Genomic DNA, 26,717 nt, shown 5'->3' on the forward strand with positions numbered 1-26,717 from the left:
AATATCTGAGATGGTGACTTTGACAAGGATAATAATGAATACTTAATTAAATGACATAATGTTAGCACACATACCCAGTTTAATAAAATAAAGAAATATTAGTTCATCTAACAATACCATTTTTTGTTTTCTGATATCTGTGCTCTTTAAACAAAACCTGTTTCTCTAGTGTTGCCTGATTAAAACCTTTAATTTCTTCTGTTTAGATTCAGTCTGTGATATAATGTGATTGAATATTTATTGAGCTGCTATATTAACTTGTTAATCTGGGTTTAAAAGGTATGTTTTGTTATTTAAATGGCCAAATGACAGTTTATCAGAGCCAGAAACACAGCAAATACTCTGATTTTCAACTTTCCCACAGTCCTCAAACTAATTAGTTTTTTTTGTTTGTTTTGTTCATTTGTTTTGTTGGGAAAGAAACCAGAACTGAGCTTTGAATCCTGATGTTTAATCAAAATGATTTTATTCTTCATGTGTCATTTAAAAATTTGGACAAAATAAGACGTTAACACTAACAATATTCTGTCAAATACAAAAAATCTTCTTCAGCTTAGAAATTAAAAAAAAAATACATAAAATTTGAAATGCTTACTGCAATATCATATATTATTCATTTAGCTGCTATATCAACCTGCTAACTTGAGTTTAAAAGGCATGTTTATTTTTTCTTTTAATCGCCCAAATGACACCATTTATCAGAGCCAGAAACACAGAAAATAGTCTGATTTTCAACTTTCCCACAGTCCTCGAACTAAATCAGAACTGATCCTTCATCAAATCCTTTTATTCTACATGGGTCATTCAAAAATTTGACCAAAATAAGACATTAGCACTAAGAAGATTCTGTCAAAAAACAAAAACTTATATGCTCCTCAGCACAACCAGTCTTTGTTTGTTAAATGAAAAGCTATAAAAAATTCTTCTGTACAGAAATACTTTTTTTTTTTTTTTGAAAACTTTTGAAATGCATTCAGCGATATCATTTCATTGAATAACCATTTAGCTGCTACATTAACCTGCTGACCTGGGTATAAAATGAATGTTTTGGTTTTTAAAAATCGCCTGAATGACAGCATTTATCAGATAAAGGAACAGAGTGAATAGTCTGACTTTCAACTTTCCGACAGTATTCGGACTAATCGTGTGTTTGTTTTGTTAGAAAAACAACTAAAACTGAGCTTTGATTCAGGATGTTTCATCAAAATCACTCTATTCTACACGTGTCATTTAAGAATAAGAAGCTAGCACTAAAAAGATTCTGTCAAAAACAAAAAATTCTGTGTTCATTGGTGCAACCAGGAAGCCTCGACTGACGCAGCTACGACCAACAGCTTGGATACAACAATTCGGTAACTTTTAACACTGCAGGCTTTGTTTACACAAAGCAAAGAACATTCTGTCAGAAAATGTGACCACATCTACGCTTAACATTATAATATTTTATCAAAATCCCTTTATTCTACAAATCTCATTGAAAAAAATGGCCAAAATTAGACATTGGCACCAACAAGATTCTGTCCAAAACAAAAAAATTCTGCACTCCTTCGTACAACCAGTTTTTGCATTATTAGATAATAATCTTTAACCTCAAAAACTTCTTCAGTTTAAAAAAAAAAAAAAAACAACACAAACACTTTTGAAATAAAATCTGTAAAATGATGTAATTGAATATTAATTTCACACTCCACCTACTTGGGTTTCGTTTTGGAAAAATGGCTTTAAAATGATGTGTTTTATTGCTCCAGCCGCAGTTTGTTTGGAGAAAAAAAATGGGTTAAATGAGTGTTGTTAGAAATCTGGTACTAGAAAAAGATCAAATAAAAAACTCCTCTCATAAAACTTAAAAAAACCTCCTCGCACGTTTAATTTCCTTGTCGTTATTTTAAAACAATAATAAGCGTCTGTGACTAGACTGAACTACTCACGGTGACGGCGTTGATGTCGGACACGTGGCCGGTGAACGACTGCCTGCACATCCCGTCACGGATGTCCCAGAGCTTGGAGGTGGCGTCGCAGGCTCCCGACACAAAAGTCTTGTAGTCCGGACTTAGAGACAAACTCATCACGTCGCCCGTGTGGCCGGAGAAGCTGGTGGCCTGCTGGCCAGTCTCAATGTCCCACAATGCACTGCAGGAAGGAAGCAGCGGTTAGGAGACAAGTTAGTTATGGTAGACCATATTACAGTAATGATACAATTAAGACAGGAAGAATAAAGAAGACGCCCTTGAATATTACTGAAAGCATGCTAGTAAATTATTATTATTATTTATATTATTTAGAGTAATTCTGTTCATTATTTAATGAAGCTGCTAAAATCATGACCAGTCACGTTGCACCTCTGAACCATTTTAGCACCTTATATATACATACATATACACATACACATATATATATATATACATACACACACATATATATATACACACACACACACATATACACGATATTTTACTTCATTTTTATCTCAGCATATTTAATTTTTAATTAATCCTATGGCCTATCACATTGATGCTACAACTATTGTAAAGTTATTGCTACTGTTCTGTGTCCAGCTATGTGTCTTGAATTGCCTCCAAAGAAGAAATCAAGTTTTTAAATTAAATTGAATTAACCTGCTAACCAGGGGTTGAAAGGCATGTTTTTCTTTCACAATCACACAAATTACATCATTTATCAGAGCAAGAAATAGTAAAAACAGAGTGTACAGTCTGATTTTCAATCAAACCTAGCTTTAAATCAGGACCTTTCATCTAACTCACTATATTCTACATGCTTCGTTTAAAAATAAGATGTCAGCACTAACAAATTTCTGTCAAAAACTAAAAATTCTGTACTCAGTGCAACCAAGAACCCTTGAATGAAGCAGCTGCGACCAACAGTCACATGACAAAAATTCTGAGACTTTTATGCTCAACTGCAGGCAGTGTTTACACAAAGCAAAGACTATTCTGTCACAAAATGTCATCAAATCTATGCTTAACATCATATTTTATCAAAATCAGCTATAAATGGACAGTTTACAAAAACAAGATTCTGAAAAAAAAACAAAACAAAACACACATTTCTGAAGTAGTTGGCGCAGTCGAGAAGGTTCGAGTGACTCAGCTAGAACCAATAGTCTCATGACAAAAATTCAGGAACTTTTCGACTGATTTGCAGACAGTGATTACTCAAAAGATGAACATATAAGTAGTAAATATCTATAATATAGAGAGTCAACATGTTTGGGTGGGTAAAATGTTATAAATGTTGATTCCAGGTTTCTCAAATTTTTAGAAAATTAAACAAAAATTGAAATATTGTCTTTTAAGATTTTTGGCATCATAACTGTATCATAAAGCACAAAAAATTACAGATATTTTTCATTAAAATGGTGTACTGCAACTTCAGTGCATTTATTAAAAGGTAACGTCGGATTAATAGGACGAAAAATGGAGATAAACTCTTCAAATTTCATGAAAAGTAGAGAAACATGTGTATGAGTGGAATATTTCCGCTGCTCACCAGGTGGTGTCTCCAGAGCTGGTCAGTATCTGGTTGTCATCCAAGAAACGACAGCAGGACAAATAACCTGCAGATAAACAGAAGTTACACATCAGATACCTTTGAGCCAAGATCTTCAATCTGTAATCACACTGTTATACAGAATTTTTACTGCAGATTTAACCACAAGAAATGACATTTTGTTCTGCTTGTGGTTGAAAATTTAACTCATATTTTTGAGATAATAGTTCATCCACTGCTAGTTTAGAAAACACTCATGTTTGTTTAACTATTCGGGCTTTATACTAAAGTTCTAAAGTTCTTAAAGTCTAGTAAAAGATCTAATGTGATGGTATGAACATAACAGAAGAACAAAAGTATTTCTTTGCACAAATTGACAAATGAGGCTAAATACGTATGATTCTTCTAAATATTCCACCTTCCATTTCAGAAAATTTACTTAAAAGACAAAAAAAAAATGTACTCTTCAGGCAAGTGGATGCATCAGAAGCTCTAAAGATGCCATGAAATCAGCTGGAACTTCTTGTGTATCCTGCTTTTTCTGACTAATGTGCATCTTTTAAGTATTTAAAAACAGTGAAGTGATACGGTTGTGCAGCTTTCGAAAAAAAAAACACCCATTTTTTCTTCACAAATTCAACAAAATAGGTCTCCAGCAGTGATAATTTGTGTTGTTACTTTATCATAATGATTAAAGAACTAGAGCATTTTCTACAAATTGGGAGAAAGCGTTAGAATAAATGAACACATGCGATAAATTATGGGTATTTATTGAGACAAAAAAAATGCAAAAATTCTAACTAAATGTCCGAAAACCAGTATATGTAAAATCAACAGTAATCCAAATGAAATTATGATTCAAGAAGGCCAAAAAAATAGAGAAATGTGAGATAGTGAGGAGATGGTCGTCTTTAATAAAAAGCAACAAAATGAGAGCGATAACCACCATTATAAAATTAGGAAAATGCTTGAAGAACTGTAAAGTAAAAGGCAAAAAACGGAGCTCACTGTGAACTAATTCAATTGAATACTCATTTAGTTACTATATTAACTGGCTAATCTGGCTTAAAAGGCATGTTTTTGTTAAAAATCACTGAAATGACACCATTTATCAGCAGAACTGCAGGCAGAGTTTACAGAGAGCAAAGAACATCTGTCAGGCATGTGGGTTCTGTAAAGCGTCTTGAGACAATTTGACTGTAATTGGCGCTATATAAATAAAATTGAATTGAATTGAATTGTCAGAAAATGTGACCAAATCTAAGCTTTAAAAAATTATATTTCATCAAAATCATTTTATTCTACTTGTCTTGTTAAAAAAAATGGCCAAAATAATACGTGAGCACCAACAAAATTCTGTCCAAAACAAAAACTTCTGCGCCTTTAGGACAACCAGTCTTTGCCTTGTCAGATGACAATTGAAAAAGTAAAAATCCTTTCTAAAGCTGCAAGTGTCACAAGTGTAGCACCTGTAGCACCTTATCAGACACTAAGTGCTGCACATGCACACATTAAAACATAGAAAATGAAACATATCAGATAGAATAACTGCATGAAAAATGAAATGTCGAGGATCACGTGGACGTTCCGTTGAGTCTCCTTGTTGTATTTTTACCTGTGTGTCCAGGTAACTCTCTGGTGACGCGTACGTTGCCCTCGCGGGTCTTCAGGCTGTATATGGAGCAGATGTTGTCCAGACCTCCGCAGGCCACGTAGTTCCCAGAGGGGGCGTAGGCGCATGTCATCACCCAGGAAGAGCGCAGCGGGATGGCGTGCATCTGAGTGCAACCGGAGGCGTTTATTTACTCAGTGCGATAACAGAATTCACGTTTCTGTTTGGTGCTTTTAAAGTCCTCAGCTGGCTGAACATCCTTCGGAGAAATTTAAGGATGTACTCTCACGTTGCACGTCTGAACCATTTTAGCACCCTGTGTATATTATTTGATGTCAATACGATGTTTTACTTTATTCTTCTCTGAGCACAATGAGTTTAAATTTTTTTAAATTTAATTCATCCCATTTTAACTACTACTATTGTACAGTTGTTGTTACCATTCTGTGTCCAACTATGTGCTTGGGGACAAATAAAGTTTATTGAATTGAATTGAATTAACCTGCTAACCTGTGTTTGAAAGACATGTTTGTCAGCCCAAATGACACCATTTATCAGAGCAAGAAATGGTAAAAACAGAGAGAATAGTCTGATTTTCAAACTGAGCTTTGAATCAGGACAATTCATCTAAATCATTTCATTCTACATCTCATTTAAAAAAAAAAGTTCATCCATCCAGGTGTCACAATCTAAAGAATAAATCTGGTTTTTGTTCAGTTTCTTGATCACCGACCTTGAGCATCAATATTATGGGATGTATCCTAGTTTGAACAGTAAAATTGCAGCAGTTTAATGTCTGCGACAGAGTTATAGAAACAATCATTGGTACCCTGGATGTGTTCCTGTTTTCTGATAATTCAAGCAGAGAAAACTTTAAAAAGTGCATTCTGGGGAAACTTTTCAAGGGTGGTTTTGTGTTTATTTGTGGTCGTTTTGTGTCTTTTCTGATCAGGACTACCACAATGAATACATAGTCCTTACAGTGAAGCGTAGTAGTAGTAGCAGTAGTAGTACTACTAGTAGTATTACTAGTAGTAGTGGTGTGATGAAATGTGGCGGGAGAACATTTTTTAAAAAACTTTAAAAAGTGCATTTTGGGTAAACTTTCAAGGCTGGTTTTGTGTTTATTTGTGGTGGTTTTATGTCTTTTCTGACCAGGACTACCACAGTGAATGCATAGTTCTGACAGTGAAGCACAGAGGTGGTAGTGTGACTATATGTGGCTGAAGAAAACTTTAAAAAGTGCATTCTGATTAAACTTTCAAGGCTCTTGCCAGCATGTGTGATAGGTAGTTGGTCAGAACAAGTTATAAGCAATGATAAGGATCATTTTACACATATTTTAAACCAGGATCATCTACTAGACACGATTCATTTCCTGTCAAAAGGTAAAATCTGACATTCTTTTTACTCAAGGAAATAAACCACAATATTGTTGAGTGACTGAGAACAATACATGTACACAACACGGGGAACAAAAATTTTCAGTGTTTAGATTGTGACACCTGGATGTATGCAAAACTGATCTGGCTGCAGTTTTTAACAGAAGTCAAATGTGTTTTTCAGCCCTGAAAATGACAGTTTTTTCTCATTGTGGTCATATTGTTTGTTTGTGTCATTTTGTGTCTCACTTTCCCAGTTTTGTGTATAGAATGAGGTATTTTGTGTCTCGTTTTTTTTCCTTAGTGTGACGTTTTGTTTTACGTGTCTTTGGGACAGTTTGGTCTCTTTGTGACATAACACTACGATACATCCCATAATATTGATGCTCACAGTTGGTTATAGAGAAAAATAACAAAACAGATTCAGTCTTTAGACTGTGACATGTCAGATGGATGTAAAACTGATCTGTTTAGTCATTTTGTGTCTCGTTCTTTTGCTTTGTGTCTGGTTGTTATTGGGTTTTTGTGCTCATCTTTGTCATTTCTTGTCTCTCTTCTGTCATTTTGCATCAGTTTTGTGTCTTTGGGACAGTTTTTTTCTCACTGCGGTCATTTTGTTTGTCGTTTTTGTCATTTTGTCTCACTTTTCCTGTTTTGTGTGTCATTTTTCTTGCTTCGTGACATTTTGTCTTTTTTTCCTAGCTTTCCATCTAGAATGAGGTATTTTGTGGCTTGTTTTTGTTGTTTAGACTGATGTTTTAATTGTTTTGGTCTCTTCGTGACAAGAGACTACGATACATCCCATAATACTGATGCTCAAAGCTGGTTATAGAGAAAATGAACAGAAACCAGATTTATTCTTTAGATTGTGACACCTGGATGAAAGTAAAACTGATTGTATTGCCGTTTTTAACAGAACTCAAATATGTTTTTCAGCCCTGAAATATCACGTGTCTATCTACAGTACTGATGAAGTTATGAGGCTGGAAATCTGGAAATTTCAATGCAATCCCATATACTTTGAGGGCCTCTAACTCAGAAAATATTCATAGTATGAGGGCAAAACTTTACATGGCTTTAATAAATACTGAAGTTATTGTACATAAAAAATCAGCTAATTCTGAGGAGGTCAGGTGGAGTTTCGGTTCATTTTGTGCCCCATTTTAATGCTCGTAAAGAAACAATCTCACCTTATTTGTTGTGTAACTGTCCCAGATGATCAGCTTTCCGTCTTGTGAGGCACTGACAAGTAACCTGGAAACAAGTTAAACAGAGCAGCATGTCAGTGGGTCTGCATGTTCGAAACCCTCGCGAGCTAAGCTACTGCACATGCACCTGGTTCATTAGAAGCAATGAGAGCCAGTCACCTAACAGACTACAGTGCTGCCCTGTCAGCCTCAATCATCACAAGGTGCTCGGTCAACAAGCATTCAGCGTGAGCTCCCTACTCTTCGTTTCCCTCTGCATTCCCCCTCTCTTTCTACCAGGGAAACCACTTTTAATGTCCAACGCCATGCAATATTCACGATCCTGGTTATGTAAAAGTCCCCACTGTCAAGTAGGAGGTGGAAGCCTGACAAGTTGGAAAGCACCAGAGGAACGGAGGTGGGGCGGCGAGAAGGAAACGCAACAAAGGAAAAGCCAGTTTCAGACATGAGATACGCAAAACCGCTGCTTTATCGTTCTGTTAAAGTGACGGTGTTCAATTTTTAGGTTAATGTTCCTCACAAAGAAGACCCAGTACGATATTAGTCCACAGCAGTTGTTCAAATTACTAAAAGTTTGCTTTATTTATAACGTCCTACACAGCACATATCCCGTCCATGTGTGATGATAATCAACGATAAAATATCCTGACAGCTGTGATGAAACTCCAACCTGAAGACAACTGCTGTGTAACTTAAGGTTTAACAGTGTATAAATTGCAGGTATTTAATAGGAAAAACTTCAACAGATGGAAACTATACATCACCTCCTGCTAATGTCTGGTAGAAAATAAGAGATTGCACTATTTATTGGTAAGTTTTATTAATTTAAGATGAGTAAAGTCTTAATTTTAATGGAAATTTCAGGTTGTGGCCCAAAACACATGAAATTGTAGAGCTAAGTGAACTAGAAAGGTGCAATTTTGACATATAAGCTGTGTTTTTTGCCATCTGTGATGCGTTTTGACCAATATTGGAGCTCAATTGTGTTAACAGTCTTCCCCAAATCAGCTCGTGTAACTTCAAGGTATCATTTCTTGTGCAATTAGTTGAGACTTGTGTCAGGGATCATTTATAAGCATTTTTTGAAGTTGATGTGACTAAAATGTGCAAAACTCTTGTTTAGGAAATGCAGGTCACACAGAAAATAAAAAAGACTGCACTATTATTGGTGAGTTTTATTAATTTAAGCTGTTAGTATCTGTTTTAAGCATCGAAGAGTCTCATTTTTAATGGACATTTCAGTTTGTAGGCTAAAAAACATGAAATTATAGACCAAAGTGAACTAGAAAGGTGTGATTTTGGAATATAAGCTGTGTTTTTTGCCATCTATGACACCTCTGGACCAATATTGTTGTTGAAATTTAGAAAGTCTTCCGTAAATCACTTCACAAAACTCAAGGTATTGTCTCTTGTGCAATTAGTTCAGACTTGCGTCAGGGATCATGTATATTTATAAGCACTTATGAAAGTTAATAATAGTAATTGGTGCTAAAATGTGTTAAAAATCTTCCCTCAATCATTTCTCGCAACTCAAAGTATCGTCTCTTTTGCCTGTTTGTCAGTATGAATGCAATTAGGTCACACTTGTGTCAAGGATACATGCGTTTATTAAATTTAATGCGCTAAAATGTCCACAACTCTTGAAGATGCTCATGTGCTCTTGCAGAAAATTTTTTAAAAAAAGACTGCACTATTATTGGTAAGTTTTATTAATTGAAGCTGTTAGTGTCTGTTTTAAGTATCATAAAGTCTTAATTTTAATGGAAATTTCAGTTTGTAGCCTAAAAAAACATGAAATTAGAGAGCAACGTGAACTAGAAAAGGTACAATTTTGACATGTGTTTTTTTTTTTTTTGTCCTCTATGAGTTTGGACCAATATTGGTGCTGAAATGTGTTAAAAGCCTTCCCTAAATAATTTCTTGCAACTTGAAGTACCGCCTCTTTTGCCTATTTGTCAATTTGAATGTATGCAGTTCAGACGTGTACTAAATTAAAAGTGAAATGTTTCTTGCTCCAACCTAAAAAGATGTATTTATTTAAACAGAAAACTACGTCGTAAATTTGCCGTTTGCAGCTTTTACAGAAAACTGAGCGGGTTGCCGTCAGCTTAATGCAGAAGGCAGCCCGTCTGATAAAGATAAATTCTGAGCTACAAACAGAGATCGAGGAGCTGTAGATGGTGTCGACGCAGGAACAGCTTGAACTCCTCCCTCCTATCCTGACTGGGTGTTTCCGTCTCTCCAGGGACAGGAAGGGGTTTGATGGCGCTGAGCTACAAACAAGAGAGGAGCCATCGCGCTCAAATGTCAGTCGGTGCCTGTATACAAAATAAACAGTGGCCTCCTGCAGGGTCAGCTGGAGGGTGCTGGGCACACCCAGGAACATCCACATCCACAGACACTCAGGTAACAATTTAATGAGGACCGAACACCAGATGCAGGTGATCCCAATATTCACACTTATAATAAAACACAAGGTACATTCAAGAGCAGAGAACTCACTCGCTTAAAAGAAAGATGCTCACTTGGGATTGACTGATTTAGGGTATTTTTATTTGTTTTGCTTTTTTTTTGGAAACGACGTGCATTAAATATAATGTTTCAACAGCATGTGACAGCAGAGGACCTGTCATTCATAATTAGGCTTCTTCATTAATAAGGGCGACTATAACTGAATACATAAAATAGAAATATTAGTGATTAAATTAAGACACTCTCGACTGAAATTGATCAGTTTGTCTCCTGCAGTTCTTCTCTATTTTCTTAATATTTCACAGTTTTATCATTTTTATTTCCCACTAAGGTCTGGATCTTAAAGCATTTTTAATTATTGTTTTCCAGACTCTGTTTCAGGTTAATCTGCCTTCTGACTTAGCCGCTAGTTGTTAGCTTAGCTTTAGTCGCTATGAGAGAAGCTCACTTCCTGGTCAGAGTGACGACAGACAGAGGGGGGAGGCAGCATCACACCTTAATTTATCAATAATCGGTTAATAAAATTACAGATACCGATAATGGGAAAAATGTCAAATATTGATAATCAGTCTGTTCCTAGTAAATTGAATTTTAAAAACAGTAGCATAATATTTCTGTTTTATCACTTTTATTGTCCACTGAGGTCCAGAACTTAAAGCATTTTTAATTATTTTTTCCCAGACTGTTTCAGGTTAATCTGCCTTCTAACTTAGCCGCTAGTTGTTAGCTTAGCATTAGCTGCTGTGAAAGAAGCTAACTTCCTGGTTTCTTGTTCACTTTTCGCTGCTTGAGAGACATTTCTGAGACCATCAGACCTGAAGAAGAGCATTTTATTTATCAACGATAAAAATACAGATACAGATTATGGGAAAAATTCCAAATATCGGACACGATAATCGGTTTGTTCCTAGTAAATTGGATTTTAAAAACAGTAACATAACATTTCTGTTTTGACACTTTTATTGTCCACTAAGGTCCAGACCTTAAAGCATTTTAAAATTTTTTTTTCAGACTCTATTTCAGGTTAATCTGCCTTCTAACTTAGGTGCTAGCTGCAAGCTTAGCCTTAGCTGCTGTGAGAGAAGATAACTTCCTCGTTTGTGGCAACAGTTTGTGTTTCTTTTTCAGTTTTTGCTGCTTGAGAGAAATTTTTGAGATCACAGAGTGACAACAGACAGATAGAGGAGGCTGTATCACACCTGAAGTAGTTATTTTATCAAGTAATTGACCAATAAAAATATACACACCAATAATGTAAAAAAGCCTACATATCGGCCACGACACTCAATCACGCTAATCAACCACGCTGACAATCGGTCTTTCCCTAATGTGCATAATTGCACGTTTCCAAAAAAAAAAAATCAACATACTGTTACATGTAAAGAACCAGAACTACTTATTTATCTGCATCATCCTCTAATTTATTTCCTTAAGATTAGTGCTCTGCATGCATGCTAAAGGAGGGAATCTTAACAGCTAATACTCTGTGCTCTGTTTTGGTGCTCATACCTGCAGTTAAAAAAGCAGTTTGTAAGCTTGCATTTAATTTAACTCGGTGCATAGTCACAGTCCAATCTGCAGGAAGTCACTGGTTAAATTTAGAATAATCACACCAACAAAAAAATCTTACAAACTGCATCTTTAAGGGGATATTAAATAAGCAAGTGTGGCTATGTGTCTCTGTGCCTCATGGACAGCATCGCTGTGCTCATTGTGAGGGCGTAAAACAGTGCTAGCACTTAGATGTACAGTAGTAGTGGAGGTGGCAGGAGTGACAGTCATTTATGGTGGTATTAGTCATATTAGTACAACGGTAGTAGTAGTAGTAACAGGATAGTAGTGTAGCCCCACACCTGGGACTGCCGTCACTGCCCCAGTGCATTGCATTGGGAGACAGATGGACAGAGAGAAAAATACACAGTGACACATAAACATATCAAACATGTAGAAATAGAGCTTTTACAAAAGACGTGAGCCTCGGAAATAACAGTTTCAGTGTGTATCTGTGAGAGCTGCAATGTGGTGCTGATATGATACAGTGCTGTAAATAACACTGTGGTTTAGATATTAATAGCTGACTTTTCTGCAAAAAAGAGCTTCTCTTTGCTGCAAATGACATTTTAGCAATTAACGCTCCGAACCCCAAAACCAGTCGCTATGTTTGAACAGCATGTTAGTTAAAAAATAAAAATAAATAAAAAAACAAAATCACACTGTTTATCAGAGGAAGAAACTGCAAAAACAGGAAAAATTGTTGGAATTTCAATTTTCTGATGGTTCTTGAGCTAATCATGTGCACCGTTTGTCTGGAAAAACAACCAAATCTGAGCTAATTCTGCATATTTGCCAATTTAAAGAAAATTACAACAAAATAAAGCAGAAAATCAGCCAAAGAGGTTAAATAATGCACTAAACATATAATATAGGACTAAGAAGACAAACAAAAGATGTCAGAGAAACAAAACGCTTCATTCGCATCCTGCTGGGAGTTCATAATCGTGTTGTTTGTGTAATAGCCGCCCTACCTGGAGTCACTCCCCCAGTGCATTGCATAGATCTTGGCCAGGTGGCCCCTGAGAGTGCGTCGCGTCCGCATCTGTATCCGGCCCACCGAGTCCAGACCAGCTGTGATCTGCCAAAACACAGGAAGAAGCAGTTACACTCAAGGCTCACGCACTCTTATCACCGCTGGACACGAGCTGAGGCTGCAAAAACAGGCCGAGATCACTCAACAATAGAGCGCCATGAATAATACAGAAGCTCACACTGACCCATAACGTCTGTGTTTCTTATACGAAGTCTATGTGAATTACTCTGCATTGCTAACTAGAGTTTCTGCTATTTTTCACACATTACTCAAACTAAAACCATACAAAATGAACTACACAATACAGTAAACTAATGTATGCATTTAGTTGACGTTGCACTACAGATGCAATCTTAATTTTTCATAAAACAGTTTTATTATCCAATATTTTACACATGGAGGACAGTTGTTCTTACCTGTGACAGAGTGGAGTCACTGCAGGCTTTCCTGGCATCCTGCAACAGAACAGAAACCTTAATAATAATGCTGTAACTTATTCATTATGGGATGTATCATCGTCTCATGTCACGAAGAGATTGAACTGTCCCAAAGACACGTAAAACAATTAAAACGTCACATTAAACAACAAAAACGAGACACAAAACAGGAAAAGTGAGACACAAAATGACAAAAACCGACAAACAAAATGACCACAGGAGGAAAAACTCTCAAAGACACAAAATTTATGCAAATTGACAGAAGAGAGATAAGAAATGACAAAGATGAGCAAAAAATAACAAAAAACAGACACAAAATGACTACACAGATCACTTTTACATCCATCAAGGTGTGACAGTCTAAAGACTTGAGGAAAACTGTTGGTTGATGTAAACGACAAGAACAAGACACAAAATGACAGAAACGAGACCATGCCAAAAATGAGACACAAAACGGCGAGACATAAAATGACAAAAGACAAAAAAATGACAGAAATGAGACAAAATGACAAAAAAAGACACAAAATGAGAGAGATGGAAAAGGACAAAAACAAGACACAAAATGACAAAAACAAGACATCAAATGACAAAATCAAGGCACAAAATGACAAAAACAAGACCAGACAAAAATGTCATCAACAAGTTATGTCAACATGTTGTGGGACACATTCCATGCATAAGAATTATAATTTAAAATATTATGTTGATTAAAAAAATGTTCCCACAATTACAAGAGACATCAATTAAAAATTTCATTTCAAGTGTCTTATTTGAGATTCAATTTGGACATCAGAGGGGTGGGACAAGAGAAAAATGGCATTTCAGGGGGAACTCCAGACTTATTTGTTATTTTTAGAAATATTTTCAAACATTCTTTTCTCCTAGTTTTTTTTTTTTTTTAGATTTGGTCTCAGGACAAGAACATTTACACAGCAACTGCATGTTTTAGTATTTTGTACATGGAATATTTGAAATTTGACGAGTTGAATGACCCCAATAAGTATCACCGTCTCGTCGGAAACTTGGGGAGTCACAAATGTGGCGTGCACACACGCGTACAAAACACACGCAGAAAAACAGAAACAAACACACAACATGCGTCTGTACCCGGATCTGGTTGCGTAGCTGTTCGGCTTCCTGCCGCAACTGTTCCAGCTCGCTCATTGTCCCTCTGTGGTGTGTTCAGGATTCGCTCGGCTCCAAGCACTGACCGCGGTGTGATAACAAACGTGCACGCTCGCACGCACACACACTCACTCACACACACACGCGCTCACCCACACACGCACACTCACACACTCTCTCACACACACGCGCACCAGCTGACACCTGCAAAACACAGAGACAGAAATACTATGAGTCTGACAGGCGGAGGGACAGTAGAGGATGGAAGCGCTTCCATCGGACAAACATCAGCTTCCTGTTTGGGTGCAGCCGGGGGTGGGGTGGGGGGTGGGGGAGGGTGGTGCTGGGTGGCAGCCTGGAGGGTGGTCCGGCTCTTCAAACACCCTCCGTCTAGTTCAAAAGGCCATCTGAGCCAGGCTCTGACCTTTCCTCACTCAATCAGCCTTTTGTGTTGTTGCAATGCCCCGTTTGCTCGGCCTGCAGTGTGTGTGTGTGTGTGTGTGTGTGTGTGTGTAATGTAGTTTATTAAACATATTCAAGACACAAAGGAAACGTGCACAGATTTATCAGTGACTATAGACAGTATGTGAGCATTTATCTTTAAAAAAAAAAGTGAAAAATATAATGAATCAAACCTCAAACATAAACTGATTATTACAATATTTCATACATCATGTGAAGTAAAAATTTAGTTTCTACAATAACATTAGTATATTTAATGAAGCCATGCATGAAGCAATGCACATTTTGTCATCGTACTAATATTTTCAGAGTTACAGGCCCATGAACTACATAGAAATGGGTTTTTAAAAAAACTTCTTTCACATTTTCTCCAGCATTTCTGAGATTTGACACGTGGAAATTTCAGGGCTGGAAGACGCATTTGAGGTGTATTAAAACCTGCAAGCAAACCTCCATTTCACAGCCGCAAACTACACTCACGAGAGTCAGCTTATGCCTTTATTAGAACATTATTTTACCCAGAAGGAATTGTGTCTAATTGCGGATCCTGGTATCAAATGTGTGTAAAACTGATCCTTTTATTGTCTAGAACTTGTTCTGACCAACCACCTGCCACACATGCTGATATGAGCATCGAAAGTTTACCCAGAATGCACTTTTTAAAGTTTTGTCCAGCCACATATCATCACACTACCACCTCTGTGCTTCACTGTCAGGACTATGCATTCACTGTGGTAGCCCTTGTCAGAACAGACACAAAATGACCACAAATAAACACAAAATGAGCCTTGAAAGTTTACCCAGAAAGCACTTTTTAAAGTTTTCTCTGCTGATTTATCAGAAAACAAAAACACATCCAGGGTACCGATGATTGTTTCTATGACACTTCACTGTCAGGACTACGCATTCAACATGGTGTTACTGGTCAGAACAGACAAAACAGCCACAAATAGACATAAAATGACCACAAAAAAATACAAAACCACCTAAAGTTTACCCAAAATGTACTTTTTCAGGTTTTCTCCAGTCCCGTATCATCACACTGTCACCTCCGTGCTTCACTGTCAGGACTATACATTGACTGTGGTACAAAACAACCACTAATATACACAAAACGACCACAAAGAGACATGCAACTATCCTTGAAAGTTTACATATAATGCATTTTTTTTAAGCTTTCTCCAGCCAGGTATCATCACACTTCCACCTCTGTGCTTCACTGTCTTGACTATGCATTCAACTGTGGTGCTGCTGGTCAGAAGGTACACAAAATGAGCACAAAGAAACACAAAACCACACCTAAAGTTTACCCAGAATACACTTTTTAAAGTTTTCTCTGGTGAATTATAAGAAAACAGAAACACATCCAGGGTACCAATGATTGTTTCTATGAATCTATATCATAGACAATAAACTGCTGCAGTTTTACTATTCAAACTATGATACATCCCATAATACTGATGCTCAAAGTTGGCTCTAGAAAAAAGCCCTAAAACTAGATTTATTATTTAGATTGTGACACCTGGATGATGCAAAACTTATTTGGTTGCAGTTTTTGTCAATTTTGGCCGTTTTTCATGGTGTTTCTTTTGTGGTAATTTTAGTCATTTTCTGGAGATACTGCATCTTGTTTGCAGTGATTTTTGTCTTTGGGGTAGTTTTGCCTATTTTTGTGTTGATTTTGTATGTTTTTCTGGAAATGTTGCTTCTTTTTGAGGTGATTTTGTATTTTTTTTGTAGAAATATTGTCTTTTAGTCTTAAATTTTGCATCTTTTAGTGGTAATTTTGCATCTTTGGGGTATTTCTGCAAATTGCTGTGGTGATTTTGTGTCTTCTTGTAGTAAAAAATACTAAAGATTTCTGTGGACACATTTAGTCTTCAGACTGTGACACCTGGATGGATGTAAAACTGATCTGGTTGCAGTTTTTACCAGAACTCAAATGTGTTTTTCAGCCCTGAAAATGACATGTCTATCTGCTGTACTGATGAAGTTTCAACCCACCTCTATGTACTTTAAGTGCCTATAACTCTGAAAATATTCCTAGTGTGAAGGTAAAACTTGGGATGCCTTCCTTAAATACACCAAACTTGCTGTACAATAAAATATCAGCTGATTCTGAGGAGGTCAAGAGGATTTTTTTTGAGTTTATATGCAAAAACAACTTAGAAATCTTAGACCTCCTCCTATGACCTGTGTGGACAATGTGAAAAAGAACTTCAAGGTGAAGCAGCTTTAACGCCACGAAAAGTAGGACAGCATGAATTTATAAAAGCATCGACACAACATAGTCTACACTCTGGACCAGGTGAGCTGAATAACACAGCAGTGGTGTCAAACATGCAGCCCGTGGGCCAAAACTGGCCCGCCAGAGGATCCAATCCGGTCCACGGGACGACTTTGCAAAGTGAAAAAATTACAGAGAAGACATCAACAGCAAATTGTAAATTTGTAAAACCATACATTTAAAGTAATTTTTAGACCTTGAGATGTTGCTTTGATCATAAAATACTTTATTGCGCATGTTTTTTTTTTTGGTTATTTTGTGCCTAATTTTTGTAATATTTTGTCTTTTTTGTTTTTTTTTGGTCTGACATTTGTTGTTTGTCTCATGTTTTTGTCATTTTGTGGTTCCTTTTTGACTCGCTTGTTTTGTTTATTTTTTTGTCATTTTGGTTTTCGCTTTTGTCATTTTTGTCTCATTATTGTCATTTGTAATTTTTTGTCTCGTTTTCGTCGTTTTGGGTCTTTTTTGTTTCGCTTGTGTCAAAATTCCATTTTTTGTCGCTGTGTAACATTTTTGTCTCTTTTTGTTTCGTATCGTATGTCTCACTTTTTTGTTTTTTAGTGTCTCTTTTTTGTCATTTTTTGCCTCATTTTTGTAATATTTTGTCGTTTTTGTTGTATTTTGACTTTTTTTGTCTGACTTTTGCTGTTTTGACTATAAAGCAAAAGACTAAATCGTTCTGTTCCTGTCGCTAAATGTTTTGTGCCTTTGTAGAAACACTGATCTGTAAGTTGTAATGTGTAAATGATAAACTGAGGCATAATATTGTTGAAATTGAACTTATTTTTCTGAAATTTCAGGATGTTCACAATGTTTTGTAAAAAGATAATTCCTTAAATGTGGACATTTTAAAAATGTACCATTTGCACAAAAGAAAAGGAAAAATTTGGAGTTGTGGTTGTTTATAGGTTTTTATGCTGTGATATTACAGGTCACTGGAGATCAAATTGGGCTGAATGTGGAACCTGAACTAAAATGAGTATATATTAAACTGCAGTAATTTGCTAATTGCATTGTTTTAAATTGCAATTTGAGGTCAATTAATTGCAGAGCTAGACGGTGTGCCTGAGTTAAGTGTGTCAGACTGAACATCTCCTCCTCATGCGTGCATGTGTGTGCGTGCACATGCCCTTCCTTTTACCTTGGGGAGCCTGAATGTGGGTCACGGAGCACTTAGACACTCCTCAGAAATGTTTGGACCGACATCCCCCCATTCCCTCCTCTGATTTTCCGGGCTGTTTTGCAGCCTGCCGTCCAGAAGTCTAACCCTCCGAGATTAAATTTTCAGTTCCGTTTTCTATAATTCAACAATTAGACCGAGTCCAGCCCTTCCTCTCCGCGGGAAATCATGTAAATGTAAAGAGGAGGATGTTTGTGCTTCGTCTTCCTTTTTCTGCAGAGGCTTTTTCTCACATCACAAAATAACATCATTTTGCAGACAGGAAGTAAATAAAACAATGATGCATTCAAGCTTAAAGACGGCGTGCATTTATCTGGATTGAAAGATAACATTTAGACTCAGGGTTCGGTTAGTTGGGCCCTTTGTGGTTCTGAGAAGACGTCTTTGCGGACTCTTGATGGGGTTTCCTGACAGTAACGAGAGTTTGCGATGGAGTGACGTCACTCTCCCCTCTGACTGACGCAATCCCCTTGTAGTAAAGCATGATGTCACTGCCGTAGGTTTGTTAACGCCACAGTGCGTCTTCTGGACTACAAACTAAAACACCCCGGACGACCTTCTACACTCAGATAAATAATTTCTATCAATGATTTCAGCTCGAGGCTCGAGTCGTGAAATTCAAGAGCATCAGAGAGAGAAACGACGTGGAAAACGACCCACACAACGGTTGATTAAGTTGAAAAACATTCACATTAGTTTGGATAAAACTAGTCTGACTCAATGGTATAAGTCTGCAAATTTAACGTGGCTTCATCCTCACCTTCTGCTATCTGCACTAAAATCCAATTTCCTACAAGAAACAACAACAAACTGAAAATTTTGGGGTTTGCTTCAGGTTCCCATAATTTTTTTGGCTGAATTAGCCAGGATGACCTTCTACACTAAGATAAATAATTTCTATCAATGATTTCAGCTCGAGGCTTGAGTCGTGAAATTCAAGAGCGTCAGAGAGAAAAACGACATGGAAAATATTCGGATCTCAAAATAAATATCCAGATACCACCGTCACCACCGACTATTCAGAAATTCGGATATTCGGGTCCAGCCCTACTGTCCATCTGTCTGTGCACAGCATTACTCAAAAATGGACAAACGGAATTGGATGAAATTTCCAAGGAAGGCCAGAAATGACACAAGGACCAAGTGATTAGATTTTGGCAGTAATGTGGCAACAAGAACACTACGTCAGCTGCCTGCTGACTATCACATGATTGTAATCCTACTACAAATCCACCGTTGAAGATTTATCAAGACTTAACCGTTGGAAATCATACAAGGAACAATTGAATAAACCAGGTCATGTTTGCAAATGAGAAGTGGTTCTCAAAAATTTTTACCTGGTAAAATAAAGGTCAAATAAAAAAGAAATTAATTTAAAAATTGTATAATTTAAAACTGACATATTTGGGTCATGCGATTCCGTATCCGTACATAATGTACACATACATAACATACGCCTGTGCTCATTAGGTTTGTGGGAATCTCTATATTGATATTTAACTCATTTTGGTCAATCACATGATTGTGATCCTACTACAAATCCACCACTGAGGACCACAAATGTTTATAAAACTGTAACTGTGAATCATTTCTACCTTTTAAGGAAAAATGTAATAGTTCGAAGACATTTTAAAGTCATTTTTGACCCATTTACAGTAATTTTTTTAACCCTTCTCAGCCACACTAGATAATTAACTCATTTTGGACAGGTTTTAAACAGTTAAGGAGGATTTTTTGAGCAAGTTCTGGACTATTTTGAGTAATTTCTAGTTGTACACATTTCAGGTCATTTTTGACAAATTTTGACAACATTTGGAGAACATAATTATTTTCTGAGGTCAAATTTGAGTCATTGCAGCCATGTTTTTATTATTTTTAGTAATTTTTGGAACTCTTCTAAGCCATCCTAGATGTTTAACTCATGTTGGACAGATTGTGAACAGTAAAAGAGGATTTTTTTGAGGAAGTTCTGGACTAATTTCTAATCATTTTGGACAAATGTGGACATTTGTTAAAGATTTCTGTATCATTGTGCGATAGCGACGTGGCATCACTGTAACCATGACAACAAGCGAACGCTACGTCTGCTGCCTGCTGACGATCACATGATTGTGATCCTACTACAAATCCACCGCTGAGGACTTATCAGGACTTATCCCTCGGAAATAAGACAAGGAACAATTGATTAAATTGTGGGGTTGTTTCTAAGTCCCATCAATTCCTGCCGCCTGCTACATATTTAGATCTCGTGATTCGGTATCTGTACATAACGTACACATGCATAACAGATGCCTGTGCTCATTTTATTTGTGTGTACCTGTATATTAAACGTTCACATTCTACGGTGCTCTGATTTTCTGCCAGAAATTTTTTGAAGATTTCATCCGTCGGAAATGATACAATGACAGAGCAGCCTTGGCAGAGTACTGCGTTCTCTGAGTGTTTTTCTTGTTTGTCATTTAGAAACCAAATCAGGACTGACAACTGCTCCTGGAAGTCCCCACAGACGGCCAAAAGAAGCCGTCATACAGATAAACAGCCCTGGAGAAAGTAAAGTTTACTTTTAACAATTTATAGTCCTCACTGTGAGTGCATGTCTTCTCTCCAGTTGAGTCATGCAACCAGCCAACAAAAGCCCAGAGCATGGCACTGGATCAGGGGGCCACAAAGGCGGAGCTGTGTGCCGGAGCTGCCCATTGTTTTGGCTGCCGGCTACAGCAGGTTGGGCTGCTTGGCACCGCCACCACTGGGACGATATAGCTGGTGCTGCTCGGCTTTACTGACTACATCAAATCAGCCGATCCTCCACCCATCCAACCTGAAGCTCCCAGCAGCCAGCAGGAGACCACAGACCACAAAACATCTGCCACCAGAGGTTCAATAGTCACTTTTCCTCTATAAATCTCAATTATTAGTTTACTAGAAATGGATGCGGTTCATTATTAAATCTGCTTGCATATATATTTCACCAGTTAATAAAAAAGAACAGCTTCAGTTTCAGTTCATATTTGTGACTATTTCCCAAAAATGTCTGAGGAGCTAAAACGTGGCTGTTTATATGCATAATGTAGTGACTTTAAGTCAAATAATTCATCATATCTGCATTAATGAGCCATTAACTGTCATCAGTAATGATGAAAGAAGTCATCAAACCAGATTACAACGTGCTTCACAATAAATATAAAAAAAGAAGCAAGAGAGAATAAATTATGATGGAAAATATTAGAAAAATGGCTCAAATAATAATAATAAAGTGCACAAAATTCCTAAAAAATATTTAGAAATGTGCATTTGACTGGTGTATTATGACAGATATGTGGCCTGAAGTAGGATTTTTTTTTTTTAAATTGGTGAAAATTAATCAATTATCTGACAAAAAAAAGTCAATATATTTGTAATATTATTATTGGACCTTTGCCTTAATATTCATTAAAGTCAGATAAATATATATTTTATAACATTTTTATAGGGTTTTAACCCTTTATATTTAGTTAGTTTAATATCAATAGCTAACAGTATTTTTTTTGCCTTAATATTCATTATAGTCAGGTAAATGTATATTTTATACACATTTTAATAGGGTTTAATCCTTTTGCTTTAAATAAATAATAAAAAAACGTGACTTGACTGAAATAATGCCAATAATAACTGTTGTATGTATAAATTTCTGTATGAGAAACAGTATATTTAGTTATTTTGCATTGTTTTTATCAGTTTTATTGGCTGCTGTTGCACCTTTTTATTGCGAGATTTTGATAAAGTTTTACAATGGGGTGTGTGTTTATCATGCAAACTTTCATTTTCAGTTTTGCACCACTCAAGATCTCCTGAATTTCACAACTCATTATGGTTTCATGTTCCCATAATGCACCTTATTCATTCCAGGGAACATGTTGATTCACAGTTTGTCCTTGCTGATTCACTGATAGTTTACGTTAAATCACAACTGAAAGTACGCGTTCCAACGGATCTCCAGAGACAGAAGAAACATCTCCCTTAATGGTGAACAAATATTGGTTAACAGAGCAGCTGTTGCACAAAATATAATGACGAGGAAGGTAAAGAATGAACATTAGAAGCAAGATCTGGACAAATTCTTACACCATGGCCGGATGTGTGCACTTTACACCACTAATTACAGTAAAATATTCATATTTATCACTATTAAAGTCATAGAAACTAGTATTCTTAATTCTAGGAGTACTAAAAATCTAAACATGAGCACTGTCTGCACATATTTTGCTCATTATGAGGTGGTGAAAGTGCTTGTTGGTCTATTTCTTTCATCTTCAGCAGCATTCTTGACAATTAAATAATAATTTCAGCTTCCATCTCTTTAAATGTAAGGAGTATTGAATTGAATATTTGTGGTTAATCTAAACCTGTCACGTTGAGTATTATGAAAATGCTATGGGCAATTTTCTGTCTTTTTTTTTTAAATGCCAAATATGTAATGAAAAAAATAAAATAAACATTTTAATAAATTAAATTAAATCAGTCTAAATAAAATAAAATTGTACTAAATTAAATTAGACTGGATGATTCAAGGAAAAAAATATCTGGTGCAGAATTACTACTGCAACAACACCTCAGTGGGGTAAAACTAACTTGTCTCACACCGGTCGTTTTTTTCAAAAAGCTAAATATGGAATAATAAATAAAGTTAAATAAAATTGAATCACACTAAACTAAAAATATCTGTTTGGTGCAGCGCTGAGCTGCTTGTAACATGCTTATGTCGGCTTATTATTAAGAGCCAAATAATAAAATAAAAATATTAAATTAAATTGCATTAATTTTAATACAAAAATATCTGTTTGGTGGAGTGCTGAGATGCTTATGTTGCCTTATTATAAAGAATTTAAAAAAGTGAAATCTAATCAGTTTGTATTTAAAGAAAAAAATTTAGAGCTGCAAAATCTGTTAATTAATTGCACCCGTTGATCGCTTTTGTAAAATTTTTTTGTGCATAAATGGCTAAAGATTGTAGTCTTAACGCACCAAGAAAAATGAGGATTCACATTCTCCTGAATCTCTGCCTGTAGGTGTCACAGATTTCATCATCAGAGTAATTTGCAAAATAAAGAACAAACAAAACTACAACTGATCTTGCAGTTTTTAAAGCCAATGTCACAAATGTCTGATGACTGAAAATTGATAGCAGCAGGGCGGCGTCACCAGGTGGGAACTTGTCCAGGTAACCCGGTGACGACTCAAACATCTGGAGAATGAAGGAAATGCTTTATCGCATTCCAGTAAAAGCTAAGAGGCCTTCCTTCCAGTCAGCTGTTCATATCCTGTCATGTATGTGTCAATAGCTATGAGAGCAAATAAGAAAAGTGCTCAGAGAACATCTGGTTTGGAAGATAAATCACCACAACTCACCGTGAGCCAGAAGGACTTGTAGTTTTATTTTATTATTATTATGTCGAGCGGGTTGACAAAGCAGCAGGAGCGCTGAATAAATGACTGTATGACCCACTTTGATCGCAGGTTTTGCCCCACCTACACCAGACAGTTTGAGAATTACACACAATTCCTCATGGTCGCTGTTTTGTTTTGTAAAATTCAATTTAATCATAAACTGTCAGTTTATACTTACATGACTTTATTAATCCCTGAAGGGAAATTAAGTTGCTACAGCAGCATGGATATTTAATAAAGGGGTAAACAATATGACAGCACAGAATATTAGGTGATGAAGTGAAGATAAACTAAAAGAAAAAAAATCAATAAAATGAAATAAGATATATAATTTTTTTATTTATATATATATATATATATATATATATATATATATATATATATATATATATATATTATATAGTATATATATATATATATATATATATATATATAAGACTATAATAAGACTATTAGGGGATAAAATGAAGGTAAACTAAAGTGAAAAAAATAAAGTGCAATAAGAAAAAATATAAAGCATAATATAAAAAAATATATTTTTAAAAAATCTATAATAAAAAGAATATTAGGGGATAAAGTGAAGGCCAAAGAAAACACAAAAAAGACTAAATTGAAATCTGACTAAAATATATAAAATATAATATAGATAATATAGAAAAAATCTACAAAATATACAAGAGAATAATATATATTTTTATTAATGGCAAATTTTCACTGTAAAATTGCACAACTTTTAAATCTATTAAAATCAGCAAGAAAAAATTACAAATATTTCCCATTATTTGAAAGAGAACATATGTATATTAAGGTTTGAAAAAAGGTAATTAATCATTTAAACTGTTACTTTACAGATTCTCAGTTTTGCACAGAAAAAAGTGGCTATTATAGAGGCTTTTCTAAATATAGAAAATAGAAATACTGCTAAACGCTGTAAAAAAAAATTATGTTTTTGTTGGAACTTAGTTGTATTTTTAAAACAATTTTCTGTTGATTTACAGATTTTCCTTTTGATAGAAAAATACAGATAATGACTTGTAAAGTCACAAAAAAGCATTCATTTCCACGTTAACTATAAATACAACTGGCCAAAACTGAAAATAATTTGAAATTCGTCAAAAATCTGTATTTTTAGACAACATTAGATGACTTTATTAATCCTCCAGAGAGAAATTAAGTTGTTAGAGCAGCATGGATATTCAGTAAAAAAAGGGGGTAAACAGTAAGACAACACAGAATATTAAGGTATAAAGTGACGGTAAAATAAATGAAATAAAATGAAATATGATTAAAATATTGAAAATACACAAGAATGACAGTATTTTATTTTTTTAAGTTAAACATTAATCTTAATTATGGGATTAGTGTGATTTATTGGGAATATTATCTTTCCTTGAATTTATGGCTGCAGCTAATAATTATTTTCCATAGCAATTATTTGACTATTTAACTACTAATCTTAGTTGTTTAGTCTGTAAAATTAAAACAAATAAAAAATCTTAAATCACATGCTTAGATTGTTTATACTGTCCAAGCATCAGTCCAAAACCATAACATTTTTTTTAAATAAAAAAACTGAAAACAACCCCAAGAAGGTGGAACCCAAAAGGATAATTTTCTTATATGGTTTATCGGTTATTAAAAAGGTTAATTTTCTTAATTGGTTCTATGTTTCCTGGCCTTTAAGGCCTGCCAGTCATAACAAATTAATATTTAGCATTTAAAAACACACCGTCCCAGTTTAAATTTGATTAGCAGCTAATTATAGTTACAAGACACACCAAAACCACTCCAACCTGCGGGTCTGCACTGACCAGATTTATGACTGGAACGTCACATATACACAGAGGCGGCACTAAAGTCAAAGTTTCAATGAACACAACAACCGAGTGCAAGTGAAAACAGCAATAAACGACTCTGTCCATCCAGAAAGGTCTCAGAAAATGCAAAAGTTTACAAAGTTTAAGAGATTTTGGTTGACAAAGGCGACGTACAGATCTAAAAATGTTGCTTCCAGAAGTTTGTAGGAGTTTTTCCTCTAAGTTTATTAACAGCAGCAGGATCCACATAAAGCTGTGCACATTTAACTTCATCAGTTAGTCATAATTGGAAATGATCCCGACATAGAGACAGGATGTATAAGGATCAAAATATCACTGATAATTTCTTCTTTTCTTTACTTCAGACAGGTCATTTGTCACACAGTCACGGTTTATCAGTTAAATCAGTCCTGAATCCTGAAATCCATTATAGTTTTACACGTCTCATTTAACTGTATTTATTTTTTACTTTCATTGTTTCTCGCTTTTGTCATTTTGTTTCCTTTTTGTCTCGCTTGTGTTTTTTTTTCTTATTTTTGTCATTTTGTGTTTTGGTTTATTTGTTGCTTTGTGTATCATTTTTGTCTTTCTTTTTTGTCTCACTCGTGTTGCTCATCTATTTTTTTGTTTTGTTTCTTGCTTTGTCATTTTTTTGTCTCATTTGTGTAATTTTTTGTCTTGTTTTTGTCGGTCCATGTTTTTGTCGTTTTGTAACTTTCTTGTCTATTTTTTGTCACTTTTTTGCTTTGTTTCGTGTTGTTTGTCTCATTTTTAGCTATGTGACAATCGTCGTTGGTTTGTCTGTCTGTCCATCTGTCTGTGCACAACATTACTCAAAAACAGATTAACGGATTTGGATGAAATTTTCAGGGAAGGTCAGAAATGACACAAGGACCAAGTGATTAGATTTTTGGCAGTGATGCGGCATATAGCCTAGATCCATGGACTTGTTAAAGATTTCTGTATCATTGGGAGATAGCGGCACCGCATCACTGTAACTATGACAAGTGAACGCTTTTTAAACATTTCTCAGCCATCCTAGATGATTAATCAGTCCCTCCAGGATTTCGCGGCTGTTTTTTGAGATAGTTGCGGCCTAAAATGCCTGAATTCGCAGCAGCTTTCCTGATAAATTGCGATGTAAGTTGCAATGGTTTTGAGCTTATTTGTTGCGATGAAATTGCGGGAGACATTGATAATTACTAAAAAGTTGCCGT

General features: G+C 35.6%; 1 protein-coding gene across 3 annotated transcripts in view; it reads right to left on the reverse strand.

Moving 5' to 3' along the window:
* Positions 1 to 26,717, reverse strand: part of LOC111565983 (guanine nucleotide-binding protein subunit beta-4) — a 46,959-nt gene that overhangs the window by 6,747 nt on the left and 13,495 nt on the right. For 2 of the 3 annotated variants that reach the window (XM_055015525.1, XM_055015521.1), the window contains 8 exons: positions 14,313 to 14,534; positions 13,185 to 13,223; positions 12,707 to 12,813; positions 12,035 to 12,049; positions 7,692 to 7,755; positions 5,123 to 5,285; positions 3,508 to 3,574; positions 1,929 to 2,130 (listed from right to left, as the gene is read on the reverse strand). In XM_055015525.1, coding sequence (XP_054871500.1) covers positions 1,929 to 2,130; positions 3,508 to 3,574; positions 5,123 to 5,285; positions 7,692 to 7,755; positions 12,035 to 12,049; positions 12,707 to 12,813; positions 13,185 to 13,223; positions 14,313 to 14,369 — 714 coding nt within the window. In that variant the 5' untranslated portion in view covers positions 14,370 to 14,534. The remainder of the gene's footprint in view (positions 1 to 1,928; positions 2,131 to 3,507; positions 3,575 to 5,122; positions 5,286 to 7,691; positions 7,756 to 12,034; positions 12,050 to 12,706; positions 12,814 to 13,184; positions 13,224 to 14,312; positions 14,535 to 26,717) is intronic. The other variant, XM_023266319.3, reaches the window with a different exon arrangement.

Source organism: Amphiprion ocellaris, chromosome 2, assembly GCF_022539595.1.
Source record: "Amphiprion ocellaris isolate individual 3 ecotype Okinawa chromosome 2, ASM2253959v1, whole genome shotgun sequence".
In the NCBI taxonomy this organism is placed as follows: domain Eukaryota; kingdom Metazoa; phylum Chordata; class Actinopteri; family Pomacentridae; genus Amphiprion; species Amphiprion ocellaris.